The following is a 22,263-nucleotide window of genomic DNA, read 5'->3' as shown; positions in this document are numbered from 1 at the left end:
GCTACAGTATATTAGTCACAGTCCTCTTGTTAGTTGCAGTTGTGAGATGAAGGCTCTTGATTTTAATTGATTTTAACATTGCTTACGGTTTGGCTCCAGGAATGGACATTTTTGTTGGTTGGTTTCCCGTTAGATCCACACTGAAATGTTTCAACAACTAATTGGATTGATTAAACCTTAAACAGATATTCATGGGGCCAATAGGATGAATCCCAATGACGTTGGTTATCCACAAGCTTTTTATCTAGTGCCATTTTATGGTCATAGTGTTGTCCTATATTTTGCTGACGACCAAAACTAATGACATTCTCATCAGCCTTGGTTGTACTTTGTGTTCCCTAATATGCACATTTAAGCATGCTAACACGCTATAGCATTGTTGTCATGAGCCTGTTAGCATGGTTACCTTTTTTTTAACTCAAAGCACTGCTCTGCATAAGTGAAAAAAGGAGATAAATAGATAGATAAATAGACAGACAGACAGACAGACAGACAGACAGACAGACAGACATCCAAAAGAATCAGTGTCAGTGAGAGAAAAACGTGTCCTATTCCGGTTGCAAAGGCAGATCCCTTGATCATGTGCAATGTTACAAGAGAAGGCACTGATTTAAAGTACCTGATTGTTCTGTGCCACAATTCTCTCAGGCGATTTACAAGTTATATTTCATTTCTCTCTGCTGTGCAAACACAAAGGCTCCTGGGACTCAAGAGCAGTGTTTAACGTTTTTTTGTTCTTGGCACGAGCTGTTTTTGTGCATGTTATCCTGTATCAATGTCTTTATTGAAAGAGGTTTGCAAAGACAGACGGAGTGCAGCGGCTGGCAGGCAGTGGGTGCAGTGATCCAGCAGCTGGCCTGCTCTTACAGCCAGTGGACCAATCATGGGCTAATCAGTGATCAACCCTTCTCTCGTGAGGGGGGAGTGCATCTGTTCAGAAAACTGTTAAAAAACCTAAGTGGGTAAAGTGTATAGTTATCAAGTTGCCTTCTGTGGACAGACAGACACTATTTACCTACGTAGCTCAACAACGGTATACTAATCATACCTGCCTTTAAGACCATGTTTGCTAATCTGTACGGACACAATGCGCTGAATTCACTATATTTAACAGAAATCAGCATCTTTCTAACTTTGCAATACTTGTCTGGCCACAGCTTAGTATTCACTGATCAGTATTCTTGTGGGCCCTCTCCTTTTGTGGCATACCTCCAGTTGGAACCTATTCTGGGGAGAGATAATAAGAAATGTGCACGTATATAATCCTGTGTGTGGGAGAGACACTGCAGTTGTGTTACCACTTCTTTCTACAAAGATGCCGAGAAAAGTGCAAAGAAACTGACATCCCCTTTGTAATGTGCTGCACACAGCGCTTGTTTGCCACCCGTTATCTGAAGGCATGCGATTTGTCATCAGGTTGCTCTGTTTACCTAATCGTTCAAAGGCAAAGGACCATTTAGAAACTTGTCTGGGGGAAGCTAAAAGAAACAGAGGCAGGTGAAGTGACACTAAAAAGATAATGTCTAAATGAGCTAGGGCACACAGGAGTGTTGTGTGTTTCCTGCTGAAATGAAGCAGAAAAAGTGAAGTTATACAGGAGTTTGTTTGGCTGTTGCAGTTAGTGAGCAGGATGTTGTGACCCTCTGGGATCCAAAATGGGCTGAGGTCAGAGCGGCTGTTTTGGGTTCAGAGCGCTGTCGGATCCCCACCTTGTGGCTTGGACCCCATCTTGCAGTGCTGAACGGCTGGCAGGGTTGAAAAAACAAAACACACCTACCGAGAGCCAAAAGTAAAATAGGGTCAAAGAAATGGGTTAAACAAAAACGTTCACAAACATGTACTGTACTTTTTTTAGCAACATCAAAAATATACCCAGATGGTTTATATTAGTTCCTAAAGATGCACACATAGATACACTGATAATTATCACAGTCTTACTTTTATTTTAAAGACAACTTAAATACGTTATCTCAGGCAAGTCATAAAGTCATAGGGAGTGTCTTTTTCCACACCAAACTCTGCCTACACTAAAAGATGCTCACTAAAATCAATACAAGAGCTGTTAATAAAGGTCAACGAGCCGGTGATGTAAGAAGGAGTAGACGTCCTGTGAGGAGAGTTATAAGCTCCGGGGTCACAGGGTCAGGACTGAAACCTGACATCACGGCTTAAGTATGCAGAACAAAAACACATGTCTGCAAAGCCCCGGCAATAGTCCGGTAATTTATGGGTGTTGTAGTGGGCTTAACCTCTGTGTGTCTTCAATAAAATCCAACAAGAGAGATAGTAGTGACTATCTCCACTTCTTATGTCATCTTTGATTAAATGTGTGCCTGGAACCCTTCCAGAAAAAAAGGAATTTAATTTAGTGACTTTGAATGGACACACCTAAATGAGTTAAGTGTGAAAAATATAAATTAAATGAGCAGAACCCAGCAGTTGTTCTCTGTTGAGATCTGACAGCTCTAAATAAGATCTGAAAGGTGTGAATACTTTGAAGTAAATAAGGGTGTTTGCATAATGCTTAGCCTCCAGTATAGGTGAAACTTCTGGTTAAGCTATTTTGGAGCATGTCATTTCAAGTCTGCTGGGTTACAGCCTTTTAATGACATGGTTCAAGACTCTGAGAGCCACATGAGCATGACTGAGAAGTAGAAGAAGAAGAAGAAGAAGAAAAAGAAAAAGAAGAAGAAGAAGAAGAAGAAAAAAAAAAAACTGTCCAACCCCTCTGAAGATTTCCTGTTTCATGAAAACTGCACATAGTGTGTGAGTCATATAGGGCAAGTCCTGCCTGGTGTGTTTACTCTGCTCCTTCTATCCGGAGCTGTGAAGGCGTTTTGGGGGAGCAACAGGCGGACCGAACAAAGTCCGCGGAGTGTGGATACTTACCCGCTATAAAGGCTTCGGCTAATTAATGAAAAAGAGGGGAGGATATAGTTCGTTTCTAAATGGAGCTACTTCGGTTTTCCGCTTTTTGGTGTGGAGCGATACTCTTCGGTAGTTTTCAGCTCAAGGAGGCGGGTGAGTTGAGCTTTATACTTTGAGAAAAGTTTATAAAGCTGCTAATGCATTGCGTTTTGTCACAGCTGAGTGCGGAGTGATTTCAGGAGCATGAAGCGTAAACGCACGCTACTAAATGCCTCATTTTTTCCGAAAATAATATATTTGTCTCATTTTTGTTTACACAGGTGTTTTACACCGACCAATAATACATACAAAAAATCGCCTTTCATCATACAAATTCAAATGTATTAAAATATCCAAAACTCCTCAAGTGCGCAGGTTAATCTGCGTTATTGTTGTCTTTTGGGTTTTTGTCTTGCTACCACTTTGAGGCTATTTTTTATACCCATCCTGAAATTGATCCTAACTTAATATCTGTTTACACTTCTAACCTTCAACCATTCACTTTGAATCCTTTTGGGAGGACATCACCTGTTGTAGGCCTAGCCTAAGCCACACTCTCTAAAGCCCCCCCCCCCTCTGATGGGTTATCTCCATCTTTGATGTGCAGACACTCTGTTAACAGGTACCCCCTGAGGAAGACACTGTTTTACCTTTATCTGTGTCAGACTCAGTCCCAGCGGCACCAAATGGCTTTGGCTGCTCCTAATCCTCTTCCCCCCTCTCTGCAATTATATCTAGCCCTGGGTGACAATTACTACCATTCATCCCTTCCATAGCCCGCCTCCTGGGTTTAAATGACATGCTCTTTCAGAGGAGTTGCTCTAATGATATAATTACTTCGGCTCAACCACCTTCCCACCACTAGCACTCAAGCATGGACTATCCCCTCAGTGCTGATTTAGTTCAAAACACCTCAACAGACCCTCCGGGCAGAGTTTTAAATTGCTCTTCCAAGTAGATTAGTTTGAAGTTTAAGTGTAATATTTTGATGATTTTATTTTGTGTCTCATTTAAGACAAGGCAACAAAGCAATAACCATCTCTAATATCCTGCTAGCTTCCTGTGAAAGTAACTCACTGGCACAGGAAGAAGAGGCCATCGACTCACGCTGCAGGTTGTACAGTATTTCTGCTGCTGCAAGCTGCAGGTCTAACCCGAGCCTGCAGATTGGGTGAACAGCACAGTAGACTTTTTGTGCAAGGTTAAGAGCAAACACACACGGCAACCTTTCCTCAAGTCAGTGTGAAGTCAGAGGCGAGGGAATACTGAACAGACTTCTTCACTGTCTCATGTCAAGACATTTGCTTTCACTTGCACTTCCTAGTCGAAAACATCTCACGTTTTGGTCATGTGATCATAGACTTGTCAGTTCCATCTTTAGACAACGAGCTACCGATTCAGACACATCACACATGTTGGTTTACAATGCTTCTTCTGGAGGTCATATTTCACTACAGTATTAAGGTAAACCTTAACCCACATTCTCTCTTGGTCTGGTTACTACTGTATAGTTGCAAGCATGCATGGGAACAGGTTCCACTTCCTGTGAAATGACAGTAGTCAGCATACAGTAAAAGCGTGGTTATGTGATTTTACTGAAGCAGCAATGTCAAATGTTTTCGTCCATGGTGGCTATTTTGATTTCAGTTTATTTTTCAGTTTTTATTATTTCTCGACATACACTCTCAAGATCCTGAAAGACTGCTGTCTTCATCGTTTCTCTTTCACCCTCAACCTCTCCGTGTTTTTAATAGACTCACAGCGAGTGGCCGAACTTCATTGAGCCACTATAATGTGGACACGCTCATCATGTACCAACAACATCATGTGTGATTGTACACAAGACACATTTCTTCTGGATGATTCTTCAAAAAAAATGGATTATCCTCTGTCGGGGCCTTTCCCAAATCTTAAAACCGCAAAATCCACTTTCCACTTTCATGTGGTGGAGACTACTCTCTAGGAAAAGTAAAACCAGGTGACAGGTGATTTTTCACCTTCCTTGTTGCTCCATCTCTCCTTTCTGAGGCAGACAAAGGCAGACACCTGGCTGGTGTTGTTTATCATTAATAGCCTCTCAATGCAAGGACAGACTGCGGTCGGAGAATTTCTGTACAAATACAAACACTCAGCAACACACACACAAGCACATTTCTTTCTCTTTCAAATATTTTACAGACACTGAAACATAATCTCCTCCGTTTTTTTGATATTCATGAAAAGAGTTGGAACAACACCTTTCTAGATGAGGAGCCAACTCATTGACTTGACAAATTAGAGACTCCTCAGCGTCTCAGGAGATGCATCCGTGTTTCCTTTGTTTGTTGTTCTTGCCTGTCTGGCAGTTGTCTCCTCAGATGATTATCCAACCCACAGGCACTCATCACACAATCCTGTCTGTCTCCCTGATATGGGTTTGCCTCCCGGCAAAGTCAAGTCTGAACAAGACCAAAGTAGCTGGATTCCACTGCGCACTGCTCTTATTGTTCAGACTTCACAGAGAAAAAACTGTCCACCGCTCTAGCACGAAATACTTTGGATTTTCGAGTGGTTATGTTTAATATCTGTTTCTACTTATAGCCAGATACCAAAAGACTCACACCCTTTAATTACATTTTAGGTTTATCTTGCTTTTCATGCTAATAAATATCATGTGTAGTCATGTTATACTGTCATCTGTTATGGCTGTGTGTGTTCCCCCAGGAGTCTTTCGGAGCCAAAATGCATATACGTGTTTTTACAGATTAGACTCACTTTTTTTTGTATACTCAACTTAACATCTTTTTCCCCCTCACTTATTTTTCTTCCAGAGGCTTACACGATAAAACTATCAAGGCTGTGCAAGTTCTGTGATGTCCAGCCCACCGCCTGCACGGGTAAAGGGAGCTGCAAGGTGGAGTGTGATATCACTGCCATCTGCCCCAGCAATGAAGATGTGTGTGTCAGTATCTGGTAAGTGTCCCTTAACAAACATAATGTACATGAAGAAATACAGGGTTATGATTAGATAAACAAACATTTAATTAAATTGACTCAAAAACGTATATATGTACCAATCAACAGAAAGAAAATATGCCAACAATCTTTTTAATCAATTGATCTTTATAGTAAACGTTCATGCAAAAATAGCAGAAGAAGTTTCAGCCTCTGAAATACAGAGATTCCATATTTTATTTTAATTGTTATTATCATAAACTTAATATATTTAGGTTTTGGGCTGACAGAATAGTGGTTAAAATAAATAACTGTGAATTCACTTTGGGATTTACATTATTTACTATTGTCTGATAGTGTGATAGTAAGACCGAATGTTTAATCAATTAATCTATGATCCATATGGTCCATATTGAAAATAATTGTTATGTGCAGCTCTAGTTATGACGCTAAAGGGTTAAGTAGAGAATAGTAAGGAAAAATAGCTTTTTATTTTATTACATTCACCTCCCAGGTGAATTTACAAACAAAGAATTGAGGAAATGAGGCCATAAAAAGGTTACTCTTTTATTTTTCAGATCCGGCTTGATTATCTCCCAGTAGTCCTAGAAACTCTTCCTTGTATTGACCTTTACTTTGAACACTATGTGAGTCAGCAATCTGTTAAAGACTGGATCATGTTGGCACAAGAGCGCTTAAACATCAAATCTGACTCTGAATGTGAGAAGCAGCAGGAAGCAGATTTGTGTTGGTGTTTAAAGCTTAAGGCTGTGCTGCTGTTTCTCATTATATTAGCAATGTTGCAGGCAAGTTCTGAGCTGAGATCAGCAGAAAGCTAATGGCACATGGACAGCGGCACCTCTTTAAAATGTTCCTCATATCTGCACAGCGGGGAAGCAACATTTAAATATGTATATTTGTGCAGGTTCAGGGTTTTCCTGTTGAATCGCTGTTTGTTGAATATGACCCTTGTATTGCAGTCATTTACATAATGCTGAGACTGTGGACTGAAAAAGAGAAATATCCCATTTACATTAACCACTTTATCACTGTTCAGCTTAAAATATGTATTATTTGCAACTGAAGACCTGCCACCATTGCCTTGTTACATGATAATAGAGATCTCTGAAAAGAAACTCAAACTTTATCCATGAAGTAACAGTGTTTTCTGTGTGTGTTTCCTCTTTCAAAGGAGGAGGAAAGATGACAATTTCACCTTTGACACAGTCTGTCATAACCGGTATCAGAAGCTGGACGGCCTGGTCCTGGAGGATTACAACAACAGCAAGTGTGAGATGAAAGAAAGAAAGGGCATGGGCTCAGAGTTCTTCATCTGCTCCTGCTCTGAGGACGAATGCAATGAGCAAATCTTCTTTAACTCCAGTAAGTACAGACGCAATTATTTCGCCTATCCTTCCCTCTCTTTAACTCAGTGATTTTCTTCAACCAAAAATACCACATGTTTATTAATGTTGCCTAACTTGCAATGACAATAAACTCTTGTCTTCCCGAAATGAAAGGAAAAGCCAAACATTTTGAGACATGAGTTTATTGGCTTTGCTGCAAAAGATGATAAATACCATCAATTATATCATTTATATGTGGAAGCAAATTGGCATACAGGCAGGACTATGTGAAACAGCTAGCTATTTTATTTGCTCCAGAGCAAGGCTAGCTGTCTCCCCTTTTTTCAGTATGTATACTACGTTAGGCTAAATGATTGCTAGCTAGCCTGACATTGAATAGACATACAGGAAGTTCTCATTGCATGGGTAGTAGTGTGACAACCCCTGCCTTACTCCTTTCTGTAATGTTGCATCTAACGATTGTGACTTGTGTCTTGAAGGTAGCATTGTTTACGTGGTCGCTGCACTGCAGAGAGTAAAAGCCCTGCTCCAGTGTGTCTCCAGCTCGCTTACTGGCAGAACTCCTTCCTGAGAGCAACTACCTGCTATCTCATTTGTTTGGCATCGTCTTTGGTTTTGACATACAGAAATGACAGTAGAAAATACTCTCAAAAACATATTAAAAAACTGTCAGTCGCAACCTGTTGGTGCTTTTAAAAACATGTTGCCATGTAAATCAAAGGCATTTTAATTATGCAAAACCCTACAGTGTTGATCTGATTAATTCGAAAGGAGACTAGAATTGTATGTTTGAGAATACATTCCACCCATGCAATTATTCCTTTATATGAGTATTTACAAAGTAGCATAAGTTATGTATCAGTCCATCTCACTTGCATTCTTTCACAGTGAAGCAATAGTCCTGTTACACTGTTGTATGCATGTAGAAATGGGACTGTTTGGTTCTTACGTCTGCACAACATAACAGGATAACGTCATAGTATGGGTCGGCCATAATATTAATAAAGCGGTTTCTATCAGTTTGTCATGTAAGGCGTCGTGCATGAATGCTAACATGTGTGCACTGTAATGCTCTCCAGATACATGACAGGTTTTGGAGACATTAGCTTGTAGACTCCAGTTACAACATTGGCCCTGGATTCAGATGTATTTTGACTACAGCATCCCGGCAATAATAACAGAGGTACATTTCTGGGACCTGGCTCTGAACATAGACACAAATTGAAAGCATCTGCACAGTGCAACCCACGTAGTGGAAATACTTTTGCCTGATGTTGAGAATGTCTGTGCACTGTCTGTAAATCCTCAGTGACTAACATTGTTGCAATGAAGGCGCTCATGCTCCAGCTCAAACCCCCAAGGCTACAATACCAGTAAATCTGGGTGAATCCACCTCTTCCTCTGCTAGCTAGGGACCAGAGTCTCATTGTGCAACAGCATTTTCTGTGATTGAGATTTCACTTACAGTAATACTTTTCTCATACTTTTAGGACACTGCAAAAAAAACTTCTCAAAGCCATTCCTTAACTTACGGGCAATTTAAGTTGTGTGTCAGATACAGTAGAAGCTGAAATACCTCAGAGTCACCATGGTAACAGTAAACCTACTTTCCACAGAAATCTACTGCCCCCCTGACAAGCAGGCTAATAGTGTTTTTTACTAAGTTCAGAAAAATATTCACACAGACTTTGGGAAATGCCAAGAAGAATACAAAAGGACACTTAACTTAACAACAAGAAGTTTATGATGATTGAGAAATAAACAAAAGAGCAATGATGTTGAATATATTAACTAATCTACTTTGTATTACAACTAAAAGATTAAGTTATGCCATTCGTTCTGAAAGTTAGATATAAAATATAACTGCAGCTAGGAGGTGGTTAGCATAAAGACAAGGGAAAGGGGAAAGGCTAGCCTGACTCTGTGTACAAAGCTGAAATAAGAGTTGCTCTGAGGGGCTTTATGCCAGATCTACTCATGTAATCATTTACTCGAGTCTCCGTTGACTCCAGGAAGTCACTGAGCTTTGTCTTGTTTTGTCGCAGATTTTTCCTCTACTGTATCTTAGTGAAATATCTGGAAAATACACCTGTTTGCTTTCTTGACCCACATTTCACTGAACTATTCCTTTTCGTTTTAAAATTCACAGAATCTCTTTTTAATGTGAGAGTTTTGGCCAAAGCGGAGCGATTCCCCGAGGTACAGTGACAGGTTTGTTGTGAGAAATAGCTTCTCACTGCGAAAATAAAAACAAACGGGCTGGGGCCGTGTAGAGGATTTCAGACATGTGGTTTCCTGTTTAGAAAAAAGAAATGGGAGAGAAGCAGAGGGCTGGACTGAGTGGTCTGCTGGATGCCTTCACCATTAGTTTCCCTTATTTAAACCAGACTCTCTACTCACAGCTTCACTTGACTCGGAAATGAGTTTCTTATCAGTTCCTAAGCAAAATGGAAAAGAAAGTGAGCATAATTCTGCTTTGACTGTTGTATCCTATATTTTGCAACCAAAATAAGGTATTCAATAGCTGATACAAAATCTTGTAAAGTTTTGTTTAATGACATATACTAGCATATACTAGCATATTTTCCGTGTGATCCTCTTACTAGGAAAACAAAAAGCTTTATAGGCTAGCTGTTAGACAAGACAATGTATAAATGATTACATTTAGAGCTCATCAAACTGCAGACCAATTTGGGTTTCCCTGTTCAGCATGTTGTGTCTGGTGATACAGATTTTATAGGTCTGTTTATGACTGCAGCTTCAAAAACTGGGGCATAAACACAGCGCGAGCATAAACTTTCACTGTTTCGCTAAAACCATACCAGACACAGCAACACCTAAATTATAAGAATTCTATAAAGAGACACAATATGTGGTTGACTGGCTCAGGGTTTGGAGCTCTTTGCATTTGTGGCCTAGGCGCTAACTTTAACTGTCTGAGGCTCGTAGACATTCCTCAGGGAAGGCTCAGGTTCCTCTGCTGCTCTGACAATATTATTTTACTCGAGTTGAGTTTTTTTTTCCATTTTCCTTTTTGGAAAACAAATTGTTTTATGACAATGCTCATTCATTAAAAAGCACAAGTGTTCAAAACATAGCAAATCATATTGATACAAAAAAGAGACAATAATCAACTCTCCCCCTTTTTGAAAGTATTTTGAATACTAAAGTGGCCGGCAAAATAAACTCCATGTAGTTGCTGTTCTTGATCTTAAAACATGATCTTGGTTAGCAGATGGAATTCTCTCAGTGGTCGTGACATTTTTCAAATTACTTTTTCACATATGAAAACTCATGAAATGATCAAAAGATCCAAATGTAACCGAACATAATTTTATATTTAGTTTATTTTTGTATGTGTCTGTTTGCAAGGTCAAGAATAAACTCTAAAACCTACATATTATTATTATTTCTGGATATTGGAAGCAGAATAACTTATTGAAAACCACACTTTCATAATAGTACTTGTTTAGCACATGTGTGTTTACACAACCAGAGGCTCTGTACAGCTGAGAAGTAATTCAGGGTAAGGGGATAATACACTGTGGGATTGTCAATACCAGTATTTATTTTCCATTGTTAAGGTAAAAATATAATGGATTAGACTGGCTTTAAACTCAATTGTATAAATATGTGCATTTTCGTCCTCCTAATCCTTCGGCTTCTGTTCCCTCAGACTCAGATTCCCAGGTGGTGGCGGTCATCCTGGTGAGCCTGGTGCCTCTGCTGGTCATGGCTGTTCTCGTCATCACGTCCTTTTACTGTTACCGGGTCTACCGCCAGCGGCAAGCCAGCTCCAGACGCAAGAAGGGTCTTCCGATGGATTTCAGTGACGGTCGGGCCATCATGGATGATGAAGGTTCAGACAGTAGCTCCACGCACGCCAACAACCTCAACCACAACACAGAGCTGCTGCCCATTGAACTGGACGTCCAGGTTGGGAAGGGACGCTTTGCAGAGGTTTACAAAGCCAAGCTCAAGCAGGGCTCCTCAGTGAGCGAGGAGCAAGGCTTTGAGACTGTGGCCATTAAAATTTTCCAATACGAGGAGTACGCCTCTTGGAAGAACGAGAAGGACATTTTCTCAGACGCAGACTTGAGACATGAGAACGTGCTTCACTTCCTGACAGCAGAGGATAGGAAGGCGCAGAGACAGTGCTGGCTGATCACAGCCTACCATCCAAGAGGGAACCTCCAGGAGTTCTTGATCCACCACATCGTCAGCTGGCAGGACCTGTGGACGCTGGGTTTTTCACTAGCTGAGGGAGTGGCTCATCTTCACAGCGACCTCTTGCCCGGTGGTCGCTACAAGGTGCCGATCGCACACAGGGACATTAAGAGCTCCAACATACTCGTGAAAGACGACCTGACCTGCTGCCTGTGTGACTTTGGATTGGCCCTCCGCCTGGACAATGCTCTGTCTGTGGATGAGCTGGCCAACAGTGGGCAGGTAAGGCCCTCTAATCTGCAATTTAGCCCTCTAATCTGCAATTTTGCTTTTAATCCCCTCAGAGATAAAATCAAAAATATCTCCTGTAAGAATTTGCCTTTTCAAGTTCTGCCCTACATTTCTTTAAAGATATTTATCAGACCTAGAACAGGGGCATGCTATCAATCAAACTGTTCCTGTCTAATCCTGTTTGCACAAGGAAACCATCTCCACATTTTTGGCATCGTCAATAGATTGGTCCCTCTTGAATAATACTGAAGTTTTAAAAGTCCTGAGGTGATCATTTTCTTATAGTCTTAAGAAAAACAGGCTTGATTGATTCTTAATGGACTCATTACGTTGATGTAATATGCCAAAGTCAAACTAGACTCTGTTATGAAAATGACTCACTCATAGGAACGCCTCACCCTTAGCTTCCTAGCACCCGTAATGCATTTTAATGCCCTAATGCATTCAGAGGAAGTGCCAGTGAACACATTTTCCAAGGTGGTAATTATGGGAAGACAAGCTATGTGTTGTTGTGCTGAGAGCTGCCTTTGTTTTTCCAATTATGTTACGCATCAAACATCTTTTGATTTGGATGAATGTGATGCGGCAGCTTTCTACAGCACAAAATGACCACCTGTCTTATGATTAATGCAGGTAAATAACTCGTACTGATGGTCTGCTTAGAAGGCTCTTTCAGCTGAACAACTCCTTTTAGGTATAATGGACTTAAATAACATAGACATTTCTTTCACCCTGTTTTTTTCTCAGGTGGGTACAGCCAGGTACATGGCCCCAGAGGTCCTGGAGTCCAGAATCAACTTAGAAAACATTGAGTCCTTCAAACAGGCCGATGTTTACTCCATGGCTCTTGTACTGTGGGAGATAATCTCCAGATGTAGCGCAATTGGAGGTAAGATAAGACACATATAATTGCAAGATGAAATGCTGATTGTCTCCAAGTCTCTGAGCATGAACAATGCCAAGCTATTCCTTTAATTCTTTCCCACTTTGCTGCCTTTGTGTGTTTATAATGATCAATTGGGTTGTTTAAACATGATATAAGAGCATTGCGCCCTTGCTGTACGCAAAGTCAACATCACATGTGACCTTTAGTTAATAATAGAGATAACCGCCTCTTCTTTGGTAAATGAGAGATTAGCCTGGGCCCTTGAGTGCAAAGGAAATCAATAGATGCACTGATGAAAGTCCCTTTGGGGCCTGTGTGAATATTCTCAGAAATACTGTACAAATACAAATTGCCTGCACAACTCGCCTGACCTCTGAGGAATACGAGCACGTTGAGGGCTTTACCAATTAGGAGCGCAGTGACCAACTTCACCTTGAGTTCACTTACTAGATGAGTTACACTGTGCCACACCGTGTGTCTTCCACGACCCATTTATCACGCTGGGAACAGAATCTTAGTGTCGAACACAAAATCCATCTTATGGAAGTGTCAAGGATCAGCGCTCACTTAACTAATGTACCGTTACTTGTGTTGTCATTCTGTTGCAAAAACAAGGCCAGGATATGTGCAAATAGTAGAAATGGGTGATTATCTGAAGGCAAACTGTGCGGCAGTATTTCATGGCGACAGTCAGTCATTTGTTTTCACTTCCTTTTAGTGTCTCTGTGGTCCAGTTTGCTTTCTGTGACTGCTCCTGTCTCCATTGTGTCAGAAAAGTGATTGAAAGCCGGGTTCGAGCATGAACGCTTCTACTTTGGCGTTTTCCTGTTTTGCCCCCATGATCACCCCCGGGAGCCCTCCTCAAAGTGTATCGCTCAGTTACACTGCCCAGGAGTCTTCTGAAAAAAATCATGGCAGACTGACCCATAATCCCCCCTGCTTTTCTTTCCCATCAGCAAGAATATGTTCACCCTGTTGGTACACCTTTGAAAAGAAAATAAACTACTTCCTGTTTTGCAAAGAACACAGTACCCAAGACACACTCTTCTTAGTCTTAAGTATGGCCCCTTATGAGGATGTTTTGAGGCGTATGTCCCCTAAGAGCAGAGCAGACAGGATATATGTTGGTAGCGAGTTAGTCTTCTCGTTGTTTCCACCGGAGGGATTTAAGGGACAACAGCTTTATTCATCCCACTCATCCTCCTCCATGCATTTCATTCATTTCCAAGTATTTCACTCCCTTACTGTACATGTGTTTAGATCTCGGCAAAAAGAACATTTTTACACAGCAGCTAACATTCCTTTAAACCAGATAAAACACGTTTCTGCACTGAAACATCTGAACTTGACTCTCTCAGCTCAGTTTCTTAGCATTCCTCTGCCCCTGTCTTCCCACCCTAAGGCAGGTGAGGGAACAGTTAATCACTCTCCCACTGCACTGAAACACTGCAGACAGCCATTGGGCTTTACTCATGCCAGCAGAGACAGACTTGGAGGACAGGCTAGCGTAGATTTACTGGAAGGAGGGACGGACGGACAGAGGGGGTTCCTGTCCCTCCCCTGGACCCGAACAGAGACGAAAGATAGAAGCAGCTGGAATAGTTCACGTGTTTTTCTGTGTATGTCTATCCACTTTTTCCAGACTTGGCATCTCTCCGAGACAAGCACAGGGATGGAATCTTTCGTTCATTAGGGCCAAAACCCAAGGAGAGTCTCTAATGCGAAAAGCCTTCTAAGTTGGTAGACCCGAAGAAAAGGTATAATTAATAAGTAGCTTAAATGAGATGCAGTAATTAGATTTTGCTCCATTGGCAGCTACAAAATGTCCTTGTTGGGTTGTATGCTGGCAGAGATCTGGTATTGATTCTGGAATCAGAGCACCATGAGAGTAAAACTGACATGTTTACAGAGCGCACTTAAAGAGTTTCATGCTTCCACGCTGCTGGCCGCCTGCTTTCCCCGAAGTTGCCAAGCTGTCCCTGGAGGTCGGTGAGTCACTAATGACACCCCGAGAACTCACCTCCTTTGGACACAGAATATGAACACATGTGCGCACACAGACATTCAGAGTGACACATCCCAGGGCATCATCACAATGGCTCGGGTGCAGCCCTGGTTTTCTCTGATTGGGCCACCTGCCTGTGGACAGATGTCTGATCAGCGCTTTGCGTCTCAGTGGCAGGCAGCCACACAGCCGCTCTGTCTGAGGTTCCTGGGGCCGCGGTCTGATCTGAGATCCGCCAGGCGAGAAGAACACAGCCGTCTGTTCGCCAGCGCCAGTCAGCCAGCCATGAGCCATCACTTTGCTTTCTTTATCTTCCAAGACTACGAGGAGATAGAGTGAGAGATTAACACACCTCGGAGAAAAGGAAAAGCCAGATTCCAGGCTCAGGACTTTTTTATCTCTCTCTCTGTTCCCTATAATGTCTCTGCTGTATAATTTAGCTGGTCTGGATTTAGAGCTTGGAAAAGACTACGAGGGCGTTTCTCAGGCGGGTGGGGCTATGTAGGGGGATAATAGTGGAGTGGTGTTGAATGTGGAGCTGCAGATGGAGAAATGCCTTCAGTCCCTAGAGGGAGAGGTTGGGCTAGACTGGAGAGGAGTGGAGGTTAGGGCAGCTGCTGTCCAGATGTCAGAACATCAACTCCTCCAGAACTGGAGGGCCTGATGGTCCTATGTGTGTGTGTGTGTGGGGGGGGGAGGAAGGGATCTGCCATTTAGGGACACATTTTTTAATTATTGATGTTGATGGATTAGGGAGAAAGTGTTTGTGCCCATTTTGGTTTTATTGAAAATGCTTCCAGTGTGAGCAAAAAATAGTTTTTGGGTCGTCTTTACTGGGGTGAGGTGAAGGTTAGGGCATGTTTATCAGCTAGAGTTAATGGTAGGGTAAGCCTCCAGGGTAAGCCAATGCCATATGTACAAACGTCAACTCTGCTAACGTGTACTGCACATGCATACATCTGTACTAAATGACTTAACAACCTGTGAGGAACACAAAACAAGTGTCACAGCCACCGCAGCTAATGAAAAGCAGCAGAGGCTGGGAGTAGATTAATCAGACTGTGTTGTTGCAGACAGACTTTTGGAAACAGACGATGTGATTGCGTTAGTAATTCATTTCCAAGCACATGTTTGAAACTCTTGTGTGTTTTCTGCATTATTTATGTATTGAGGTGACAGGATTTCAGAGGTTTCCCCCCCCACCCATTATTTATGCTTTGTTGAGCTTGATTAGACAAAAATGTTAACTTGAATAGAAAGCATAACGAGAATATCAAACAAAATATCAAATGCTGGTATGGATAATGCTTGCTCTCATAATTTAGTCTGCTTTTTGTTTCTCTTTCTTGTTGTTTTGGTTCTTTTTGGCTTTGCTTCTGCAGTTTGACTATAGTTTGACTATTAATATCTAAACATATACGTCTATGTGCTAGGGCCATATACAAAACAGTAGCATGTGGTAAGTCCCTGAAAGACATGTCTTAGATGTTTATCACAAAGCTCCTTAAGAGTGACCTTCACTTAGAAGTTTCCCCAGTCTGCCATTGTGGCTAAATGTAACAGATTTCTTTGGGCTACAGATTTCCAGATAGTTTTTACAAGCATGTCTGACTCCTGGCATGGAAAATAGGCATTAAGGAGGAGATACTGTACAGTATGTGCGAGCATGGCAACATTCCCATCACTTCATGTCAGCTGTCGTAGGAAACAGAGTGTAACTTCCTCATTGTTAGTGTGCCGAACTTGTTGTATTGCTCAGTACAAATCTTGTCAATATGCAGTGTGTGAGTTTTGCACACCGCAGCATTCCTCCCCCCTTGCACTGTGTTGTGTTTTTCAATAGCTTCTGCAAGTTTAGACTTTAATTTAAGGTTTGCCTGGCATAACAAGAACACATTTCCTTTTAGAGCAGGGTTGGCAAATCTTTCCATCCTGAAATACACACTTTTGTTTATACTGCAAAGTGCTCAGTAGTATATATTTTAGACCCATTGTTTGGAGATGAAGACATAAACATGTTTGCCCAATAGTTTAAAATGTGGGGTTTTTGTCCAGACAACGGTCATACACTCCCTCCGACCTGTCAAAACAAAAAGAAACATCTGTCTCCATTTTTTTCTTAAATATTGACTGATGGTTGGGTGGAGTTGTGTTTAAACTTAAAACCAAGGCAGAGCAAACAAAAAAAAGTTGATGGAAGAGTCTTCTGTTGCATTAGTCTGTGTCCCAGGAGCCTCTGATTCCTGTCTGAGGGAATCATAACTTCCTGTGAGCAGCTTTTTAACACGTTTTGAAAAAACAACAACTGTCATTTGGTTTATTTTACGAACCGATACTGACAGGTGCAGTAGTTTACCACAGTTTTCATTTATAACAATTTGACATATATCATGAGTCTGTAAACAGGATGTGTCCGTTCATTCATTTGCAGATACAACATGCTAGTTACTCAAGATCTGGCATACTTTGGTACTGCTTTGTTTTAAGTGATATAAACTCCATGGGACATTTAACTTATGTTTGCTGTCTCTGTTGTAGCAGACTACAGTAATTGCCAAATGCCTTGTTTTATAGCTTAATGATATTGATAGCAGCTACAGTGTTTTTGTAAGAGATATAACTGTAACCTTATCTTTGTTTTTGAGCCACTTATCATTATTAGTCATCACGTTTCCGACTTCTTGAATTACTTTTACCATTATTGCGCAATAACACATAATCTAAGTTTGACTCAATCAGGTTTAAGCTCATAGCTGAGGTAGCAATGAACTCTATTTACTTTAGACATTTTTTCTAATCTCGTGGTCATCTTTAATTATTAACCACATTGAACTTTTCTCTTCAACATTCTTCACACAGTCATGTGCCTCATCAGGTTTCTCGATGGGTTCTCTGAACCTTGTTTCCTTAACACAAGCCCTTTACGCTTCAAAGCAATTTGGAATTTGATTGTTTTTATACTCCAAGGACACATTCATTCATGTTAGGATCAATTGTCTTTGGAAATATAACCTACTGTTTCCGGGCTATATTCTGCAGGCCAATGTTTTGCAGTCGTGCCCTGGGAAAACTGGCAAATTGCCTTTGACAAGCACTCTGGATTTGATAGTGTAAGAGAGCTGACACAAAGCTAGTGCTGCATTGGTGAGATACTTTAAGCCCACTGATGCTGAGGGTAAAAATGTGATAATAATAAGTGTGTCTCTTCAGCAAATCTCCCCCTCGGCCCCTCTATCAGCAGAGCAGGATTCTTTAGTTGTTTGTGCTGCTTCAGTGCTATTTAAAGTTTGCATCCTGCAGTTTTAATCTGGAGTGCACAGTGAATCCTTTGAGAGGTGTTGTTGATGAGTGCGCTGAGGGGCACCGCCATCTGATCTCGCCGTTCTATTCAATGGAGCTGTATCTTTCAGGAGATGGGAATCTGTTTCAAAGTGTAACACTTGTAAAACACGACCAAAGCTCACCTGTTTGATGAGGTCACATGTTAATCCTTTCTGTACTTCCTCTTTTTTGTGTGTGTGTGCCCGCAGAGGTGAAAGAGTACGAACCACCCTTTGGGAACTTGAGGGAACACCCATGTGTGGAAAGCATGAAGGACAGCGTTCTGCGGGACAGAGGAAGACCTGAGGTCCCCGACAGCTGGATCAGCCATCCAGTAAGAGGCACCACACACACATATATAAATAAAGTCCTATTTCACAACCTACAAAATGCATCATATAAAATGCCTCAGCCAAGCTGTTTCAGGAATCATAGAACCAGAGAAACTAAATTCAAAAACAAAACTAGGAACTGAAAGTGCCCTTTTCACCTTCCCGTTTCTGGAAACACAATTAGACAAGTAGCTTTATTTAGTGGATTTTTCTTAGCGGTTCCCAGTTTTGTTTGTCCCATTCACGTGCATGTGGACGCACATGCACACAGGTGACACTATACACTTTCCTGCCAATGATGTAATACACAGCAAGAAAGAAGAAGACTGCGTGCTAGTGAACATAGATGTAAACAATGCACATCTTTAAATACTTAAAGAATAGGCTTTGTTAAAGTTTTATGAGGTAGGAAATGCACTCAACACTCTTATTATACCTCAAGGATACACACAATGGCTTTTGTGTTTACACTTAATGCAAATGTAAACACTAGAAATCTCCACCGAGAACCTTAAAGCTAACTTACATACTTAGTGCTATTTCAGCTTTAACGTGCAAAACCTCATTATTTCTATTTAGACTAATTTAATATAAAATAGGCTTTTTAACATGAAGGGAAACTGTATTTCAGCGCTGCTGTACTGTGTCTGCTGCTAAACAAATTGAAACTCATAAGTGCACATGACATATTTTATTTTCAGCTTGAGTAGATGACATTTTGTCTCAGTCAGACCTGCCCCCAGTCTGGATTATTGACTGATTATATCTGTGCTCCTCTGCTACCCTAAAGGGCATCCAGATGGTGTGTGCCTCCATAGACGAGTGCTGGGACCACGACCCGGAAGCCCGTCTGACAGCCCAGTGTGTGGCTGAGCGCTTCGACGAAATGGAGTACCTGGACAAGCTGTCGGTGCGCTCTGACTCAGAGGAGAAGATCCCTGAGGAAATCCTAATGGTGGATGAGAAGTAGAGCTCAAAATAAACAGCGCCCCCACCAGGGCGGCAGGAGATTTACAACCATGCCGCTGGGAGAGAATTCCAGTGGATGCATTAATTGCTATGGGTTGGTCACAAATGTGTGACAGAGGAGCAAATCATGGAGATGAAACAGAACTGGTACCAGAGATGGACACATGCAGAACACCAGAAATATAAGAAAAAGTGACCGGCTTGGTTTTCATCAACACGCTTTAAAGACTCAATCAAATCATAAACAAACAGGGAAATTACATTATAAAGCTTTTTTTAACCAAATACTATTTGCACTTTATCAATATCTATGCACACATCAAATGATATATATTCACTGTCTTTTTGTCCTGACAGTACAATTCAGGTATAGGAAATAATGGGACAGTTTTAGAAAAGAGGTTAAAAGGGCGCAATGTAATATATTACGATGGTTAATAACACTAATACCCCCCTTATAGTTTATTTGATTGAAAACGTTTAAATGTTTGTCTTGGTGGTCATGGATATTTGTCTTTGGGAACGGATTGAAGGTGCAAGTATCATTTCTTGAGGCAGGAAATGGAAATTGCAGTGAGGTAAAAAATGAAAATCCATCCAAGGCAGTAATCTACAGGGACAGCTGATATCATATCTAAAGGACCAAGAGCTTTGAAACAAATACAGCAAATTAAGCCTGAAAGGAAAAAAAGGGAACTGATATATATACTGTGTTTGTGTGTGTATACACATGTATTACTCAGAGGACTCAAGTCTGTTTAATCAGACCAAGATAACAAAGGGAATAGAGATATGTATAAACACTCGCTGCCTATGTATATGCTTTACAAGCTAAACTAGACTTGTTGTTACAGAAAAGGGAATTCTGAAACAGCAGTCAGACATTTTGTATATCAAAGTAATTTTGTATAAAAGTGTGTTTTATATCAAAACTATAATTAAAAGTGTTACGATCTAAGTGTGTCACTTTGTTGTTTTTGAAGCTATCATGTGTACTTCCACTTTGTTTCTCTAAGAGTGTGTTATGAGATGATTGGCAGTCACTGTTGATGCACATTGTGAACCGCTGTCAAAGAAAATCTGAACTGCTCAACCCCTCCAAAACATTTTTTTCAACTCAATTACAACAAAAAGAAGCACACTACTATCCAGCATCCTACAGTATGAACGATTTAACAAAAACCCATTATTTTTTTATTTTTTTATAAATTGAATCAAATGACACCTTTATTTTGCAAAGCTGCATATACTGTTGATTCTCTGAATGATCAAAAGGTCTATGCAGCTTTGTACTACCAAAGTTCCTCCAGATTGATCAATTGCCCCATATCAAATGTGTTTTTTCATTGCAGTCATAAATATTGAGAACGATTGACAGCGGTGGAAGCTCATGTGGAAGAGGCATGGATGTATAATAAGAACATGCAAAGCCCCTCCCTTAGGGGAGAAGGGGTTAAGTTGAGCCAGTGGGTAAGTTGAACGACCCCCTCTAACCAGGCAACGCCTTATAGTTGTGATCACGTGACCAGAAATTATGCAAGCTCCTCCCATTTATCATTGCCTGTTAAAGAGAGATGCTCATTGTAAGTAAATCTTTTTACTAAAAAACTTTTTTTGCTTGTCAAAGTACATTTTCTAGATGTCAGCTATATCGGCTGTCATGTCAAAAAAAAATGTATCCAGGTTTAAACACATATTGTATATGTTGATGTGTTGGCAGCGTATTATACCATGTGAATCATTAAGCTAAAGATGACTCTGAATTTTAATGCTAGGCTATTTTTTCTAAATTGGTGGCTATGAGGTAAAGTGAACCATGGGCCTTGGGGTAAGTTGAGCCAGTTTTTCAATGGAGAAATTAATGAAAGTAGGCCAAGTTGATAATAAGAGCTCATTGTGGGTTAAATTTAAAGTTGAATTTACCCTGTGTTTGATTGGTAAGATGTATGGAATTGTATCACCATTTGTATGATTACTCTTAAAAAAAAATCAATCAATTCAATCGAAATTTATATTAAAAATATTTGAAAAACTAAACTTGTATTTGGTTTGTTATTTATTGTTTAAAGTTACCTTTAAGACTTGTTGTAGGTACTGTATGTCCAGGTTTGAACAGGTATGCCCAGGTTTGAACAGTGGTTGAATGTACCCCCTGACCTGGATCAACACAGTCACAAGACCACTTTTTTTTTAGAAGTAATATTTTCACTGCCCTTGATCACATATTAATTCTTATCATTGCCATTGATAGGAGACATCCTGAATTATAGGTGTGTGCTTTCATTTTTACTATATGTCATTTCTCCTTGCTTAGAGGACAGCATAACTAAAAATGGCTCAACTTACCCCACTCTCCCACAATACTACGCACAATACACGTCACACACTCAAGCCGTTATCTTGGCTTGCTAGGAAATGTTGCTTAGTTCTACACAAATGTATTGAGCGCTAGCCTTATCCAGTGAGAGTGGAAGCTACAGTATGACGTCACTTAAGCGGCTTTTGGCAGTGTAGTGTTTTCACTGACTTATACCCTTATACCCCTTGCCGTTGATTATTCCACATATTTCTCCCGGCGGGCCTTTTTTTCATACCATAGGATTCATGCATTTCTATATCTAGCCCACTGTCTATGATTCATAACCATCAACAGACCGTACCCATCATAAACAAACCAGTTTTTATTTGACTTGCTGTAGCATTAATTGGGTAGTTAAGATGGTAAGATAAAGATAGTAAAGATACGTAGACAGGAAATGGTGAGGGAGGTGACAAGTAGGCATCTGATACAACAATGTAAAAGTGTAAACAAGTTCTTCATTTTAACGTACACATGTAAGACTAGTGAATATTGGGCTGGATGTGTTTTTGTACTCTCCTGTGATTGAGAATGTCTATAGAACATTAATGTAAAAAAACACAAGCAGCCTACTATGTGATTTAAAAAGTATACATTTTAAAACACTTAATGCACGGAAAATATGCTTTTAGCTTGAAGCGATATAACCTTTATTCATCATTAGGGAAATCTGCGCCTGCTGGATGACAAGCTCACTTAAATCATGATTGTGATAGCCCATCAAT

At 40.7% G+C, this 22,263-nt stretch overlaps 1 protein-coding gene across 1 annotated transcript; it reads left to right on the top strand.

Annotated features, from left to right (window-relative positions):
- Nucleotides 1-2,766: 2,766 nt before the first annotated feature.
- LOC307021036 (TGF-beta receptor type-2-like) lies at nucleotides 2,767-20,137 on the top strand. Its single transcript, XM_079652767.1, has 7 exons — nucleotides 2,767-3,021; nucleotides 5,718-5,859; nucleotides 7,034-7,224; nucleotides 10,885-11,657; nucleotides 12,414-12,555; nucleotides 18,088-18,212; nucleotides 19,001-20,137. The coding sequence occupies exons 1-7, from the start codon at nucleotides 2,949-2,951 to the stop codon at nucleotides 19,178-19,180; spliced, it is 1,626 nt and encodes a 541-aa protein (XP_079508893.1). The 5' UTR covers nucleotides 2,767-2,948; the 3' UTR covers nucleotides 19,181-20,137.
- Nucleotides 20,138-22,263: the final 2,126 nt, after the last annotated feature.

The sequence above is a fragment of the Notothenia rossii genome, assembly GCF_949606895.1.
Source record: "Notothenia rossii genome assembly, chromosome: 10".
Taxonomy (NCBI): Eukaryota; Metazoa; Chordata; class Actinopteri; order Perciformes; family Nototheniidae; genus Notothenia; species Notothenia rossii.
The sequence above is the reverse complement of the archived record's forward strand: the minus strand, read 5'-3'. Positions and strand labels throughout refer to the sequence as shown.